The sequence below is a fragment of the Monodon monoceros genome, unplaced genomic scaffold (assembly GCF_005190385.1).
Source record: "Monodon monoceros isolate NGI ecotype Baffin Bay Population unplaced genomic scaffold, NGI_Narwhal_1 Super_Scaffold_13, whole genome shotgun sequence".
NCBI lineage: Eukaryota > Metazoa > Chordata > Mammalia > Artiodactyla > Monodontidae > Monodon > Monodon monoceros.
The window spans coordinates 58,115,449-58,133,601 of NW_021703769.1; the positions used below are offsets into that span (position 1 = coordinate 58,115,449).

Genomic DNA, 18,153 nt, shown 5'->3' on the forward strand with positions numbered 1-18,153 from the left:
TGAGAAAACAGAGGGACTGAAAGGTGAAATAACCTGCCCAAGATCAAAGTGGTAGGAAGCAACCCCTCATCTGTCTGCCTTTTACATCTTCTCTCTGTCAGCTCCACGGGGACATCGCTGGTTTCACCCACCCTGGAAACCAGCTCTGAGGTTCCCCCCCGCCATCATCCTACTGCTGCCACTATTTTAATATACTTCATGGCAGGAGTCAGTGAACTTTTCCATAAAGGGCTGGATATTAATATTGTAGGCTTTGTGGACTACATAGTCTCTGTTACAACTAGTCAACTCTGTTACTACAGTGCCATGAAATATTTTCATGTGTCTTCAAATATTATTATTATTTTTTTCTTTCAACCATGTAAAAATCTAAAAGCCATTCTTAGTCCGTGGGCCATACAAAACAGGCAGCGGGCCAGATCAGGCCTGTGGACCAAAGTCTGCTGACACTTGCTTTATGATACATGGTTACAGGAGAATTATCCTTAAGGAATGAGAAGTCCTTAATCCATGAATTCATTTTGCCTTACATGTCAAATGCCTATTCTTTGTCAGAAAGTTAAATTTACCGTTTCCATAATATGTGATTCCTAGCATGCTTCCCTTTTTTATTTAAAGAAATGACCAAATTAGCCAGTTACCACTGGAAAACGACAAAAGTAATTTTCAAGAAACCCAAAGCTTACTCTATAGTCAATACTAAAAATATCTAGCAGGTTATACTACGATTAAAAAAAAAAAAAAGCCTGCCTTCAGAAGAAAGGAATCACACTGAAATTTACCATAACAGTTTCATTAGTTTCAGGTGCAGAATCAAGGAGGTCATCTATTTCATCTCCAAGGACCATATCTCCATCATCTAAAAACGCTTCCGGCATACTGAAGGGGATCTTTCCTCCATTTGCCAACACTGTCGATGGCAGAGAACTCTCTTCCACTTGCAGTGGCAAAATAGAAGTTAAGGGCATAATGGGAACTGAGGCCAGCTCATTTCCAACTTGGTGAGAAAAACTGGATGCAGGTATAGAAACAACAGGAACAGCTTCTTGCCTCGGAGTTAATAAATCTGTAACGTGGATGGACATGTACTCACTTATTTTCAGTGTATCTATGTAATACTAGTGTTAATAGACAACAACAGAAAAAATGAAGAGCTAGGTGAAAATACGAAAGCAATATAAAAATAAATAGATACAACAGTGAAAGCAATTCAAATAAAAGAGTACAAGTAATCCTAAAAATAATTTGTTTTGCACAGGAATAGATATATTGACTTGTGAAAACTTCTCCTTCTTTCTCAAAACTCCTAGGCCCCTTTTGGATGGAGCTACTAGAGGGTGGTGAAGCCACAGCGGGTATCGAATGACTGCTCACTGACATCCAGTACTGTCACTCACTCACTGGCACATCCAGAGGCACAGAGGGGGTTTCTGAAGTTACTCTTGTTTTAATACTAATAACCACACAGCAATCTTATTTGACAACACTATAATGTACATAACGTCTGAGGCTGGCACTTTTCAGATGAAAAGGATGTGTGTGAAAACGTACCTGGCTCAATATCTTCCACAGAACAGTTCAAAGCCTAGAAATTAAACCAAATAATAGATCATAGTATTTTCAGGACTCTAAACCATAAAGCAAGCTATAAAACTCACTCTAGGAGAGCAATGCAGGTTCTCACATTTGACCTCCTTCCAATTAAGACAGAAATAAACAAAACATGTAAACCTTTGTAAAATGGCGTTAAGCGGTGCTGGCCTACTGGCACTTGCTTCTTGTGGCCCAGTATTTCTCAAAGGATGGTCAGGAGCCTTCTAGTTCCAGAGGGACTAGTCTAGCCACCACTCTCTCCCCAACTCACAGTGGCATCGTCACAGCTCTAAGAAGACTTACCTTTAAAAAACAACTTGTTAATTATGTTTAACCCAATGACTCCTAAAATTAGTATGTGGCCCTGACCCACTTTTTCTAATAAAACCTAACATCTATTAAAATCCTGTAAAATGCTCCATTGGCCTTCAGGAAATGCTGACGGAGAGTAACAGATATTACTTGAGTTGTTTGTTTTCTTTTTCTAGGGCAGGAAGCTCTGGCCACTTTTGTGTTTGAGGAATAAAAAGGTCTCAAAATAGACACAAACCAAAAATATTAGAAACAAAACTACTAATGCTTCTATCTTTTCTTCTTTTTTTTTTTTATTATGATTCTTACAAGAGTAATAACCTTACCTTTGTAGCCCCATCCCCAGGAACTGTTTTTAGTGAGAGCTGAAAGAAAATTAAGAAGCTAATTTAAAACCAGAACTGACTCCAAGCTACAAAACAAAACAAATACCTTACGGAAAGAACTCCACCTTACCTCAGTTCTCACATATGCTTTTCTTATTTTAAATCCCAATTTCTGAGCTAGTTCTTGAGTTAGTTTTATTACATGTTCATCCTGAAAAAAGTGAGAATATATGATTAGTGGAGGGCTATATTTACTAACTGTAAAGACAAAGAGGCAAAACAGTTCTAACTTATACTCTGTCAAGACACTTGTTTTATGGGCAATTATTCCCAACTGCAGCAGGTGGGTGGCTGGCTGGAAGATGTAACTTTTTAAGGCCATTTCTCTACACAGAATCAATAAAATGGTTATGATGTAAATGAATGAACTAAAACATAAATTCCATACCTGAGGCACTGCCAAGGAGCACTTTGCCACAGCGTCATAAGCCTCTTTGTACCTTCCTAAATCACTTAGAGCCTTAGATTTCCGATAGAGAGCTTTGCAGTTACTGGCATTTAAACTGAGGACTGTATCACAGTCTTCTAATACTTTATCATGGAAACCCTGGTGAGGAAGACCAAATAAAGTTAGCAATCAAACAGTTCACGTCTTGTGATGATGTCTCCTTGCAAATGGAAACAAATTCAGACTTTTCCTTTAAATTGTAAGTTAGTGGTATTATTTGTCTTTTGAAAAATTATTTTCATTATGAAATTTCAAATACACAAAAGTAGAAAGAATATCGTGGCTACCCATGTACCCACCACCCAGACATCTGGCCATAAAATACCCCAGATCTTCGAGAAATAAAACTTTCCAAGTATGGCTGAGGCCCCCACATGTCACTTGCCTGTCCTATTTTCCTCCCAGTTGTAGCTACCGTTTTTGGAGCTCATTAAAATGTTAAATGGAAATGTAACTCCCAAGCAGCTAGTTGAGGAGGAATATACTATAGAAAACAAATCATCAATGAATGCTCGTTAGCAAAGAACTAGGTGACAACATGGATACTTTTCTTAAATTCATGGTTAAATTTTACTAAATGTCTATAGTGAAAATTATAAGCACATCAAAATATTGCTTTCTAAGTTCAGACATGTGAAGAGCTTGTGTTAATTCTTTTGAAGGCTAACTACTGTTTTGTGCTATAAAAAAAAAAGCTCCTAAGAGAATCTTGACTAAGAAGCAAACTGTCAGCAGAGATACCTGATGGGTACCCTGTACCCATCTGTGAACACCTGTATCTTCCTAGGCTGACGTTTTTATGAGCAGACACCCCCCCACCAAAAGCCATACTCAAAAGGGAATCTCCAAGGACCAGTATCTAAGAAACAAATTATTTTTAAATCCCTAAGCATTTGGCCAAAGCTGATTTTTCAAAGCTTGAGGCCACTCTAAAAGCAGTTAATACATCTTTCTTACAAACTGAAATTAGGAAACTGACTTTCGCTAGTATACTATGTTATTGAAAACCTTTTTTCTCTCTAGAAACATTGCTTTAAAAATCACAACTCGGGCTTCCCTGGTGGCACAGTGGTTGAGAGTCCGCCTGCCGATGCAGGGGACACGGGTTCGTGCCCTGGTCCGGGAAGATCCCACAGGCCACGGAGTGGCTGGGCCCGTGAGCCATGGCCGCTGAGCCTGCGCGTCCAGAGACTGTGCTCCGCAACGGGAGAGGCCACAACAGTGAGACGCCCGCGTACCGCAAAAAAAAACCCAAAAAAAACAAAAACAACTCACCATATTAGAATAGCAAGCAATACGATTTATATATAGTTTTTCAATGATTTCTTTAGGGATTAAAATTTCTTCAGACTTTGCATAATCAGCTATACTCAAAGCTTCTGAATATTGGCTCATAGAGTTGTTCCAATCACGTTCCCGATAAACATCATTTCCTTCGTTAAAAAGATTTCTCACAAGAGCACGTAAATATACCTAAAAAAAAGAAAGTTACCACTTGAAACCCTTAAAGGAACAAGTCAGGGTGTAAGAAAATTTTAATTTTTGTATCTAAAACTTCAGAGGAAATAATTTGACAGAGCAAGAAGCACTGTTGTAAGAAATGATCAAATCCAGGCCAAGTCACTGCTATTTCAGCTAGTGTTTCGTCTTGCTTGCTTTTTCCAAGAAAAAATTCAATGTCTCATTATTAAGAGAAGTGCTGCAAAAGCACCTTGTCAATATTTGCTGACATTGCCAACTCTGTGCCTGGGTTAAATTCCTACAAGTGGAACGAGGATTTTAAGGCTTCTGACTAGTATTTCTAAATTGTCTTCCAAAAAGGCAACAACAATGAATACTTACAGCGGCTTGCTTCAGAGCACCTCCACCAACACGTGTGCACACGTGCGTGAGCATGCACACATAAAATCTACACATTTCTAGGTGAAAAACGGTAACCTTTTTTACTTGCGTATCTGATTACCAGCGAGGTTGAACTTCTCCACATTTTTATGGACCATTTGTGTTTCTTCTTTTGTAAATGTTCCAGTCATTTACTGATTTATGGGGAGGGGATGGCAAACCTTTTTCTTACTGTGTAAGTATACACACTCTTCTGGTAGGGGCAGATGTTCTTAAGTCTCCTTCAGGACTTCTATCATTGCTTTAAGATTTTAAAAGTCCTTTCCTATCAAAGTCCTATTCAGCTCTTCTTTGTCTCATTTTACGAATTCACGTCTAAGCTGATAAAAGTAATAAAGAAAACTGTGCAGATCAACCTTTAACAGCTGAGGTGACTTGAGAGACAGGCCGTTTCACCTCCCTGGACCCCAACTGCACGTTTGTAAAATGAAAGGATTGCTCCATGTGATTGCTAGTCCTCATACTTTACAGTTCTACGTCTGTTTGGAGAAAAGGAAGGAAGGAAGGGAGAGACTGAAATGAATGGAGAGGGAGGGAGGGAGGCAGAGAGAAAGAAGTGACATTCAGTAGCACCAAAACCCACAGAGATGCAAAGCCACAGGGGAACTAACAGTCTGCAGAACTGAGGGCCTTTGGTCCAAGACCCAGTCAGCTGGGCTTTCTCTCTAACTAACTAGATTCCTCTCTAGCTCTTTCCCCTAATTATCCAGTCACCTCTTTACTTCTGTTACAACTTCTCTTCTAAGGAAGAACAGAAGATACTCTGCACTCTCCCTCTCAGCATATTCTGTCCCCCTCATTTTCGATGAAATGAAAGGCTAAATGTAATTGTCAAGGGGCTCAAAAGAAATTAATTCAAAACTACACTAATAGAGAAAAGAAAAAATAGGACAACTGTCCAAGTACGCAGGAAAAAAACAACGTTGTCTTATATACACACGGGTCAGCAAACTTTTTCTGTAAATGCCCAGATAGTAGGGATTTGAGGCTTTGTGAGCCATAAGGTCTCTGTCTCAACCACCATGTCGTGAAAGCAGCCACAGATAACACATTGACAAATGGGCGTGGCTGTGTTCCAATAAAACTTTATTTATGAAACAGACAGGGGGCCACATCTGGGTTTGCCAACCCAGGCTACATGTGGCAGTTCACAGGCTACTTGTGGAGTTCTCAAGCAGACCTTCCCTGAGTCCTTACCGCATACTGTTCCTGTGTTCCTGGATACGACAGCGGTGACCTAAGAAGAAGAAACAAATCAATTCTGATGATCAGGTTCTTATCAGGATCTGTTCACCCAGGAGTCATCTTAAAACTGAGGTTCTCGGGCTTCCCTGGTGGCGCAGTGGTTGAGAGTCCGCCTGCCGATGCAGGGGACACGGGTTCGTGCCCCGGTCCGGGAAGATCCCACATGCCGTGGAGTGGCTGGGCCCGTGAGCCATGGCCGCTGAGCCTGTGCGTCCAGAGACTGTGCTCCGCAACGGGAGAGGCCACAACAGTGAGAGGCCCGCGTACCACAAAACAAACAAACAAACAAACAAAAAAACTGAGGTTCTCATGAGCTCACCACTGGTTCAAAGCACATTTTAAAGACCTACTTCTCCTTTATGACCATTATTCACATATAACTGTAGTCATGAAAAAAAAAATCTAAAACTATTCCTTTGTATTTTCTTGAGTAAGTATAACATTTTCCCTGCAAATCTACTCCTAATTAAAGACAGCCTAATTCTTCAAATGCCGAAAAAGTTTTAAAATAGCATAGAACCACTAGTACTATTTGATTCAATTTACTATAGAACAGAGGGTAAGAATGTCCCCTTCCCAGGAGGGACAAAGAGGCCTTTCTGCCTGGACATGGCCACCCGGGCTGTGGTCCTGTCACTGACGTGCTTCATGAAGGCCAGTTAGAGACCGAGCTTCTTAACAGAAAGAGTGTGATCACAAAAGCCCTGTGTGCTGACAGATGTTGATTTTCACTCATCAGAACTGTTCTTATGAGATTAGGTTCAAACTCCTCAGTCTAACATTTTAGAGGATACTTAAGGATTTCAGCCCTAAAAATCAGCGACAGCAAGATCCAGTTCCGAACACAAAGAAATCAATGTCCAAGAGCAGAAAATACTGCTGGAACAAAAATATCTAATTTCTAACCCAAAAGAACAGGACTTCTGAAACATAACTAAAGGTTTCCTAATCCCTGCTACGTGCAGAGCCACACCAAAAAGAGTTACTCCATGACGAGAACATGAGGCACGCAATGAGCCCTTACTGTATAAACTGCAGTCCTTCCTTAATGTCCTGCTGTCTTTTTCTTCTCTCCTCGGACACACTGGACATGTTATCCCACACATCCACTTTCTAAAGGAGAAATCTGGAAAGAAACAGGCAAGAAATTACACAAGGCACGGGGCTCCTGGACCCCAGTTAAAACACCCATAATCTAGGTCCTGTCACATGATTAGCTGTGGACACGTCCATCTCCACCGCCTTGACTAGGGTCCTGGACGCCGAGGACACCACCTGAGTTGTGTCTGTGGTCCCCACCGTCTCGTGCGCCGCGAGCAGAGGGCTTCCACACTCTGCTTTCTCCACTTAGCAGCCGCGCAGACGCTGTAGGCCCCTCCTGAACAATCCCCACGCTAAAGTCATCTCTCTCTCCCCATTTCACCTTCCTTCCTTCGATGACAGGTTTTGTTCCCAGTCTGTCTCTACGCACACGGAAGCAGCCACGAGAACAGTCCTGGCCTTGTTTTGCTTCTGGAAGCTTTCCAGAAGCAAAATGGTTTCACGTCCGCTTGCCTCTGAGGAGTTTTGACTTCCTTGTGAGCACAGTCTAAACCTTATCTGTGTTTTTTGAAACAATCCTTCTTCGTACAACTGATAGAATAAGGATCTAAGTTAAGTTACTTTAATTGGAATTTTCTGGAAGGTAAGGGTTTACCTTCGATGTAACACTGGCAAATGTCAACACTGTATTTAACCTGACTAGCCGACGTTCATTAAGCAGTTCTCAGAAAGCAATGGGAGAACCACAGAGAAGAGATCTCAGATAAAACATCGTCTCCCAATGTCCTAAACTAGGGTTTCTCAACCTCAGCCATTCAGGCCAAATAATTCTCCAGTACGGAGGGCTGTCCTGTGCACTGCAGGATGCTGACAGCATCCTGGCCTCTACCCACTGGATGCCAGTAGAGGAGGTAGAGCACCTCCTCCCCTCAGTTGTGACAAACTAGTGTCTCCAGACATTGTTAAATGCCCCTTGGCGGGGGTAGGGAGGGGCTGGGGGGTCCACACAGTCACCCCTGGATGAGGACTACTGAGAGCTAATGCTGACAGGACATCGTGTCACATAAACCATGTATTTGGACCCACGTGACAGGGAAATGGCACCCATGTTTCAAGTACGGAGCTGAAATGTTTTCGTTTCATTATTGCTTACCATTTGTAAGCAAGTTTTATTTTTAAGTCTACCTTTTTTCAAAGTGTAGAGTGGGGAGGGAGGCTGGAACACCCTGGAGGCTCATAACTGGTGCTAATACTTTTTGTCTTTTATTTTTTCTCCTTCCAGTTTTATTGAGATTATCATTGAAATATAGCACTGTATAAGCTTAAGGTGTAAAACATAATGATTTGACTTACATACATCATGAAATGATGACCATAATAGGTTTAGTGAACATCCATCATCTCATATAAATACAAAATTAAAGAAATAGAAAAAAGAATTTTTTCCCTTGTGATGAGAACTCATCTACTCTCTCAACAACTTTCATATATATCATACAGCAGTGTTAATTATATTTATCACATTGTACATTATATCCCTAGCACTTGTTTATCTGATAACTAGAAGTTTGTAGCTTTTGCTTTTTGTCTTTTAAATATTTGTCAGTTCTAAATATTTTGATCTTGTATCTAAAAGTTGGTTACTTTACTGAAGTATTACTATTTACATGTGTACCTGGTATTTGCCTTAAAATAGTATGTTTGAAATTATCCAGAATTAAAAGTTTAAAAAGCCCATTATACTGAAGTAAAACAGCATTGTTTCTGGAATTTGTTTTTAAGATAGTCTAGCTTAAAGGGGGGTAAATGGGTGAGCATGAAACAAGAGTAGCAAAAACATGGGACACTGCTCCAGCTGGATATGGGGAGGGTATGTGGGGTTCATTCTTCTACTTGAACATGTCTGGCCATTTCCATAATAAAAAATTGTTTAATTCATATGTATGAATATTTACAAGGTTCTTTAAAGAGGCACTATTTCTAAGAGAAAAAAGATGGGAAATTAACTCAATGCCTGTCAAAAAGGAAATGGTTGAATAAATTGTGCTGGATGGAAAAAAAGGCAAAGTGCCAAGTGTCCACAGTAAGACCCTGTTCTGTTATTTTAAAAGGGGGAAGGGGTATATGTTCATATTTGTTTGTGTATACACAAAATAGCTCCAGATGGGATCACAGAAAGCTACAGCAGTGAGAGAAACCCAGGGGTTCAGGGAAAGGGGTGGGACAGTGTCTTTTCACTGCAAACCTTTAAAACTTTTTTTTTTTTTAACCTTGTAAACAAATGATCTCTGGGAAAAGAAATAAAGTATTAAAAGAAGTCTACAGGGCCTCCCTGGTGGTGCAGTGATTGAGAATCTGCCTGCTAATGCAGGGGACACGGGTTCGAGCCCTGGTCTGGGAAGATCCCACATACCGCGGAGCAACTGGGCCCATGAGCCACAACTACTGAGCCTGCGCGTCTGGAGCCTGTGCTCCGCAACAACAGAGGACGCAATAGTGAGAGGCCTGCGCACCGCGATGAAGACTGGCCCCCGCTTGCCACAACTAGAGAAAGCCCTCGCACAGAAACGAAGACCCAACGCAGCCAAAAATAAATAAACAAATGTGGGGTTTAAAAAAAAAAAAAGAAGAAGTCTACGTAGCTTCTGAGCCCTTCCTTAGAAAGATAACTTACCGGGTCACCCAGCCTTTTTCTTCCATTTTACTTAAAACAGAGTCAGAACCTTAGAACTCAAAGGCACCCAGAGCTGCACTTGGGGGTCCAGGGTGGTCAGGCCAGAGGGACTGGGAGAAAAGAAGTGAAACCAAAGACAAGAAGCACCCCCTCTCCTTCCGTGAGGGACACATGTCTCCCAACCCCTGTCTGGTGGGGTGGGGAATTAGTTTGAGGTTCACTCAAAAAGTAAATCTGTTGGCTCAGAAGGAACTCCGGGGTAATGATAATCCGCCAAGTTAAGAGCCTTAGAGCTATTTCCCCAGAAAGTGCTCGAAAAACCTTGAACCTTGCCCTCTTAAGGACAAAGGGCAGGTGGAAGAGAGATGACAACTCAAGCAAGTGATTAAGAGAAAATAAGACGCAGATTCTTAACAGCATGAAATACCATGCCTCCTTTAAATGTTTAAAGATTTGAGGACATAACATCAGGTGATGTCTAAATATAATATGGCAGGGCATTTCATGTTCTGTAGATTTTCCCCCTAAATTTTATTATGAAGAATTTTACACACAATTTTTTTTACAATGAACAACATATATCTCTATACTACCTATATCCTACAATTAATATTTTGCTATATTTATTACATCTGCCTACACTTCCGTCCATCTACCAACCCAATTTTGGTAAACTGCAAACTGAGTAGCAGACATCAATTATAATTTACCACTAAACACTTCAGCATACATATCATTACCTGGGGTTCCACATTTATTTACAGTTTTTTAAGGTAAAATGCACACAATTTAAGGCAACTTTTAACAAACGATACACTCATGTAACCCAGACCCCGGTGGTGAGACATACCATCACTGTCACTCCAGAAAGTTCCCTCAGGCCCCTTCTCTAGCCAATCCTTGCCCTACCCCCAGCCCAGGAATCACTGTTTTGATTTTTTTTCCACCATAAATTAGTTTTACCTGTGAAATAAAGCCTCCCCACCCCCCCATCTCATTTTAAAAGAAAACGATAAAGGCTTTAGATACCATCTTATTTTCAGATCCAGTCAACAAAATCTGGCCTCAATTTTCAAGTGAGAAAGTATTTGATAAAGCTAATCCAACAATCACTTTCCTTCTTCAAACTCAGCAGCACATGACAGGTGTCCACTATCTCCTCAAAACAGGGGCTTCATCTCCAGCTGACCTCTAAACGTGAGGGCCCTGGGGCATCATCAGACCCCCTTCCCCCAGGCACCCTCTCCCCTCAGGGACCTCCTGCTCTGCCCAGATGTTAAATACACTCATCTAGGGTCCGACAACTCCCCACGTCTGTCTCCTGGCAGAGCTTGCTAGATACCCTCTACCTGGTAGTTCTCCTTGGGTGTCCAGACATCACACACTGTTCGGAGAGCAGGAGTTTAAATATTATGACAGTGAAAAGGAATGTCGCCTTCCCAACCCTGTTATTCAGCCACCCATTTGCCCTGTGAAGGCAATCAATCAATACCATTGTTACCGATCTGTTATGTGTCCTGACAAAGACACTGTGTGAACCAAGCTGTATCTTGATTGTAATGGTAGTTACATGAATCTATACATAGGATAAAACTGCATAGATACACACACACACACACACACACACACAGGCGCGCGCGCGCACATACACACACGAGTGAATGTAAAACTGAGTCAGGTCTGTAGCCTGGTTAACAGTATTATGTGAATGTCAGTTTCCTGACGTTGCTATTGCACTACAGTTAGGTAAGATGGCACCATTGGGGGAAGCAGATGAAGGGTTCATGGGATTCTATATACGACTTTTGCAATTTCCTGTGAGTCTATAATTATTTCAAAATAAAAAGTTAAAAATATCCTGTGCATACATTATTTTTTATACAAACTGGGGCTCCTAACGCGTTCTGCACCTTGCTTTTCTCGACTGGTATCTCATATCTTAAAGGTCAGTCCATATCAGCACGTATCAAGCTGCATCACCTTTAACAGCCGTGCAATGTGCTCCGTGATATGGCTGCACCATAACATCACCAGCCCCCTAGTCATGGACATTCTAGTTGTTTCCAATCTTTAAAAGTTCACCAGGTACACAGAACATTTCATATATGCATATCTTCAAAGAATTTCCGTAGGATGAAGGGTATGTACATTTCTTTATTTTGCCAGCTACTGCCAAGTTTTACCAAATGACCCTACCCACCACCAGTGCACGAGGGTTCCTATTTTACCCCTTCACCAAGAAATTATCAAATGTTTCCATCACTGTCAGGGAGACGAGAAACAGTGTGACAACTGTGGTTGGGGTCCTGCTTGTTCTAGTCTATCATTAGTGAGGCCGAACACCTCTTCAGATTTAAGAGCTGTTTGCACTTCCTTTTCCATGAACTGTTTCATTTCCTTCACCCATTTTTCTTCCAGGTTGGGCTTTTCTGACTTATGGAAGTTCTTTATGTGTTGAAGAAAGCAGTCCTTTGTGATGTTATTATTTTCTCCAATGTGATGTCAATCTTTTGACATTGGTTATGGTAATATCACTGTGGTGGCTTCTCTTGATGCGGAGCACAGGCTCTAGGCGCACGGGCTTCAGCAGTTGTGGCACTCGGGCTTCAGTAGTTGTGGCTCACGGGCTCTAGAGCGCAGGCTCAGTAGTTGTGGTGCACGGGCTTAGCTGCTCCGCAGCATGTGGGATCTTCCCCGATCAGGGATGGAACCCGTATCCCCTGCATTGGCAGGAGGATTCTTAACCACTGCGCGCCACCAGGGAAGTCCCAGTTTTGGTACTTTTTGATAGCAAAAGTTTTATTTTTAAGTAGCTGAGTTTATCAATACTTATTTTTATGGCTTCTGGATTTTGACATACTCAGAAATGCCTGCACCACTTTGAGATCATAAAATAATTCTCCACGTTTTCTTCTACTATTCTCACTGTTCCATTAAAATTTTTTTTTCATAAACTGGATGTGTATGTGTGTGTGTGTGTGTGTGTGTGTGTGTATTTCCCTCCCAGATAGCTACCAGTTGCCCAAACACCATTTACAAAAAGGCCTTCTATCCTACACTGATATGCATAAGGCACATACAAAATTCTGGGTCAGTTTGTGACCTTTACTCAGCGTTTTTAACTAGAATGCCCCCTAATCCTACGCCCTCCTCCCAAGACTAACCTTTTGCCCAAACTTACCTTCTTAGTACTAAAACCGCCTTCTGGCCAATTGCTCAAACCGGAAACCATTCTCTCACCACATCCAGTCAATCCACCAACAAAGGCTCCATCAGTGATACCGTCAAAATACATGCGGGACACCCCAAATCTGTCAGTTCTCAAACCTCCTCTGCCACCTCCGCCTGAGCCACAGGTGGATGTCGAAATACCCTCCTCTCCCACCTCTGCTCTCAGCTCACTATCCTCGCCACTGTCCCCTCCCCCATGCAGTTCCCACACAAAACTGAAACGAATGCTCTTTAAAAGCACAAATTGGTTATTGCAGCCCTGCTTAAAATCCTCTGCCTGCGTCCCCCGGGCCCCCAGAATCAAATCTAGACTCCTGTCTGCGCCGCTGCCCTCACCCAGCCCGTCGCACTGGCCTTCTTCCTGCGGGTTCCTGGGACGAATCAAGGGCTCTGTGCTTCTGGGACCTCGTGCCTGCTGTTCCCTCTGGCCACGACTCTCTCCCCAGATCTGCACGGGCCTTTCACCCCAGAGTCTTGGCTTCAGTGTCAGCTTTAAAGGCCGTCCCTCCCCCCCAACTCTGTCGCCACACCCCACTCTCACCCCATCATTCCCTTCCAGGGGCCCCCTATCTTTCTTAATCCTGATCACCTTACACTCTCTGGGTCCAAGTCAATGAAAACTTGAATGAAGAATGAATGAAGTGGCCAAGCGTAAAGACAACGCTCCGTATAAAGTACCTGGTACAGCTGTTCACTCAAGGCAAGCGTGACAAACCAAAGGACGGGGCCAAGAGGATGTGACCAGAGGCCAGCAGGGCTGGCTGAGGTGGACCCCACCTCCTTAGGGAGCAAAGCAGGGAGTAAATCAATAGGGTGGGAACAAACCAGAGACAGTGACAGAGAAAAACCTGAAACCATAAGCAGCTCAAGGAGTGCAGCGAAGGGTTTCATTCATTGCCAACAGGGGAAAAGCAAGTCAGCCACACCTTCTTCTCCTTAAACAAAAAGGAAAAGAGATGGGGGTGGGAGCTTTGAACAGTAAAAATAAATAAATAAAATAAGCCAGAAACTCAGATAGGAATTTCATTCAATTAACTAAACTCCTGCAAGCTGGAACATACATCACCTTTCTGGAACCAGCTGATTTTAAGTTCCTTACTCACTCTGAAGCTTTACAGGAGCAAAGGTCCCCTGGTTCTCCAGTATAATTCCTTACATATTTATTCCGTACTTGTTAGGTGGAACCCATTATAGTGAAGTCCAGTACAAAGCTATCACTAAACCATGAAATGCTAAACCGTGAAATTTTGGCCTTACATGGTAACTTCATAAACTAGCTCCCCCTATCAGAAAACACCAAGGAAACGAAATGTGACTACAATATCCGGTAGAGATGGAAATAATAGCTAACACTGAAGCCTCTTAGTGGACACCGGGTATTGTTCGAAGTTCTTTACACATATTAAATCATCTAATCCTCCTAAGAACCCTGCGAGGTAGGTACTTAAGAGGAAACGGAAGCACAGAGAAGTAGCGCAAACAGTCCAGGATCACACAGCCTGGAAGCGGCCGAGCCGGCCAGGCTGGCTCCGAGCCTGAATTCCTATCCACAGAGCAATTCCGCACCGCGCGTGCCAGGAGGTTGAGCATGGCTACGCTGGCCCTGGGCTAGGCTCTGAAAAACACATGCAGCTGCGACAGACAGGTGGGCACTTCAAAGCCACTCGAGAGGAACAGGACAAACACACGTCTCTGCACACGCAGGCACACACGATGACGTGTGCAAGGGACATGATTTAAAGCAACTCAGACAAGCAGAGGGTGTCCACGGTGTGGACACAGAGAGTTAGGATAGCACTCCGGGGCCAGAGCTTTGAATGGAAATATGCTCCGACCACAACATCACGTGTTTAGATGCAAGGAATAAATATTAAACAGCCTTACTTCCGAGATACCTTCACACAGAACCAGAGAAGGTGACCCAGGGAATGCGGCACAGTGCCTGTATTTTTGCCTAAAAAGGTATTCCTAAGTTTCAAGTGAAAAATTATAATTTCCAGTCTGTATTCAATGCTACCCTCAGACTGAAGCCTGTCATGGTAATGGCATAAACAAACACGCACACAAAGTAGTTAAAGTTCCTGTCACCCCAGCTTGCAGCAGTGTTCGTGCACTCTGGTAATACTTACAAAAGCGCATGGATATATTACATCCCTCAGTGACCGCAAACCCAGGGAGGGAAACATTATTACAGATGTTCTATCACTTCCTTGGAACACTCAAACTCCTACTGGATACTTTATGAGACAGTTTTCCCCTTTCACTGAAAACGAAACCCCCATGATGAAGGCTGTGCTAAACAACATCAAGAAGGAAATTTCGTATTTTTGCCACACTCCCACCACCCCTGCCCCCGAGCTATCCATTTTGAACTTGCTGTCAGATATAGTAACATGTGCCAGGTGCCCATTATACCGCCCAGCCCTCCTAAGGCCCAGGGAACATCTCACCTCATACAGGAGCCCTGTATGGGAGGAATGAACAAGAAAGATGTGAAATCTTCCAAACAGCTTGCCCAGGGGCGCCCAGACCCTGGGTCACTGACATGTCCAGGACTGCAGAGGAGGTATTCTGAAGTGCCAGATTACTCTCCTGCTCCGGACTCAGGTATTCTAATAAAATACAAAGGTTCTACTTCCTTATTTGTGAAACAGAAAAATTTCTGCCTCTCTTACTGCATCCATTACCTGGTTCCCAAAGCTTTGAAAGATATGTGAAATTAATAGTAATCAATTAACTAAAAACACATCGTTAAACTCATAATAAAATTAAAAAGCAAATTTCTTGTTGGGGCAAAACCTGGTAAGGACAAGCGGCCTTGTTTCTTTATATCAAAGAAAATTTTCACCTCCACTTAATATGCTTCATGTGTGTATGAATTAAAACAAACGTATTGGGACTTCCCTGGCGGCACAGTCGTTAAGAATCCACCTGCCAATGCAGGGGACATGGGTTCAAGCCCTGGTCCGGTAAGATCCCACATGCCGCGGAGCAACTAAGCTTGTGCGCCACAACTACTGAGCCTGCGCTCCAGAGCCCGCGAGCCACAACTACTGAGACCGCATGCCTAGAGCCCCGTGCTCTGCAACGGGAGAAGCCATCGCAAGGAGAAGCCCCCACACACTGCAAGGAAGAGTAGCCCCCGCTCCATGCAACTAGAGGAAGCCCGTGTGCAGCAACAAAGACCCAATACAGCCAAAAATAAATTAAAAAAATAAAATTTAAAATAATAATAAAAATAAAACAGATGTATTGTCACAAGCATAAACTTTTAAACTTCTGGATTAATGTTTTACTATTTCTTCCCCCTAAAAATACTATCTAAAGTTTTCCTCTTGATTTGTAAACACATCACACTTTGGAGAAAACAAATTTCACTTCCAACCCTAAGATTCTGGAGAAAAAGTATTTTCATTTAAAAACAAAAAACAAACCAAAAAAAACACCTCAAGATATTATCTGGAAGTCGTCTCCACACATCATACTTTCTCTCGAAAGCCCTTCTAGAGTAACCAAGGCAACAGAATACAGACATATTCTGTTTCTACCTTGTCCTTTATTGGAATGCTCACAACTTTCCAAAAGTCACTCTCACCATTCCTAAAGTTGAGGATTTATAGTAATTGATTCTCTCCCACTTAACATTGATTTAACCCTCCCAAACTGGCAAGTTTTACAGTTAATCAAAATTAAGAATTAGGGGACAATATGGTTGACAACCACCATATTTACTGGCAAAAACTGACAGCATCTGAGGGCTGGGAAGGGAAAAGAGTGTAGGTCAGGGTATGACAAGCGCCCAAGAAAAAGCCACAGTAACTTGGAGGAAAGCATTTAGGTGGCAGAGGCCCTGAAAATTAACATGCTCTTTGCATCACACACACAAATATTGAAAATATTCAGCTTTGATAGCTCATGATCTGATTCTGAGACGAATCTTACACAACTATTTCCAGACTACAATACACAGCATACACACATTTTTTTCAACAAAGAATGTTCTGTCCACTAATTTAAATTATTCTGCAAATTAGAACAAGATCCTCATTAAGCAATCAGCTCGACAGTTCAGTTGAGGGTGAGAAGGAAGAAGCAGGGGGTTCCTCGAGAGGCTAAGAGAGAGGAGGCCACGTGCCATCAGAAAAGCAGTTAAAAATAAGCAGATGCCATAGGCTCCCAGCTACCCCTGCCCCCATTCCGACGCTCTGGCTGAACACTGTCCAATAGAAATATAATGCGAGTCATATATCTAATTTTAAATTTTCAAGTAGCCATGTTAAAAAAAAAAGAGTAAAATGAAACCAGTGACATTAATTTTAATAATATATTTGCATTAACCCAATATGTTCAAAACATTATCATATCAACCTGTACGATTTAAGTAGAAAAAAATTACGAATGAGGTATTTTACTTTTTTTTCATACTGTTTAAAATCAGGTGTGTCTTTTTCACTGGGAGCGCATCTCCATTGGGTCTAGCCACATTCCAAGCGCTCAAGAGTCCCTTGCTATCAGTGGCCACCTTCCTGGGCAGCTCACATCGCCTTTAGGCAGACCCTTGGTTCTTAAATACCTAACTACATATGCGGGGACGGGGAAAATACCCGACTCCAGAAAAATTCACCCAATCAGGGTGCAGGCACAACCTCTCGGGACCAGCCGGAGCTTTCCAGCTGGACCACACCCCTGCAATGACCGTCCCCAACAGGAAATTTCACGGTAATAGGATCTGACAGGTCTTCATTCTTTAAGGGTGGGGAAAAGAAACCTAAAGCCCGGACGTCTCCGTATCCACAATATAAGACAGGAAACCATTCGCCGCGCGTCCTAGACGTGCGCCCCGCGCAAAAAAAAAAAAGGGGGGGTGGTGGTGGGGAGTAACCCGAAATAAACGAGCCAAGAGCCCCGCGAGCATCCTTCCCGCCCCCAAACCCAAGGTACTGAATTAGGGGTCCTAGATCACCGAATCAGATACAAAAAATAGGAAAAAAAGAATCCTTTTTTTTTTTTTTTTTAGTTAACCAGAGAGGAGGTATTTTGCCAACGGAAACATGCTGGGACGGAGGGAGCGGCAGCTCTCTGCGCCCCACTTGGCGGAGACGCGCCCCCAGGGTGAGCCCCGCACCGCCCCCAGGGAGGGAGGGGACCGGGACCCGCCCGCCTCCGTCGACTCGCCCGCCGGGCCCCGGCGGCGGCGCGCGCTCGGACCGCCCCTCCGCCGGGGCCGCGCGCCCTTTGTGGCCGAGCCCTCCGCCCCTAGGGCCGCCGCTTCGCCGCGGGGGCCAAGCGCGCCGCCCCTCCCCCGCCCGGCGTCCGTTACC

The 18,153-nt window shown here is 43.1% G+C and overlaps 1 protein-coding gene across 2 annotated transcripts in view; it reads right to left on the reverse strand.

Moving 5' to 3' along the window:
- ZC3H7A (zinc finger CCCH-type containing 7A) overlaps nucleotides 1-18,153 on the reverse strand; it is a 34,907-nt gene that overhangs the window by 16,188 nt on the left and 566 nt on the right. For both annotated transcript variants that reach the window (XR_003793111.1, XM_029220292.1), the window contains exons 2-9: nucleotides 6,911-7,012; nucleotides 5,839-5,878; nucleotides 4,015-4,212; nucleotides 2,680-2,838; nucleotides 2,362-2,442; nucleotides 2,232-2,270; nucleotides 1,552-1,585; nucleotides 783-1,066 (exon numbers count right to left, since the gene is read on the reverse strand). Coding sequence is in view for 1 of the 2 variants with exons in the window: in XM_029220292.1 (XP_029076125.1) it covers nucleotides 783-1,066; nucleotides 1,552-1,585; nucleotides 2,232-2,270; nucleotides 2,362-2,442; nucleotides 2,680-2,838; nucleotides 4,015-4,212; nucleotides 5,839-5,878; nucleotides 6,911-6,978 (903 nt within the window). In the remaining variant the exon portion in view is untranslated. The remainder of the gene's footprint in view (nucleotides 1-782; nucleotides 1,067-1,551; nucleotides 1,586-2,231; nucleotides 2,271-2,361; nucleotides 2,443-2,679; nucleotides 2,839-4,014; nucleotides 4,213-5,838; nucleotides 5,879-6,910; nucleotides 7,013-18,153) is intronic.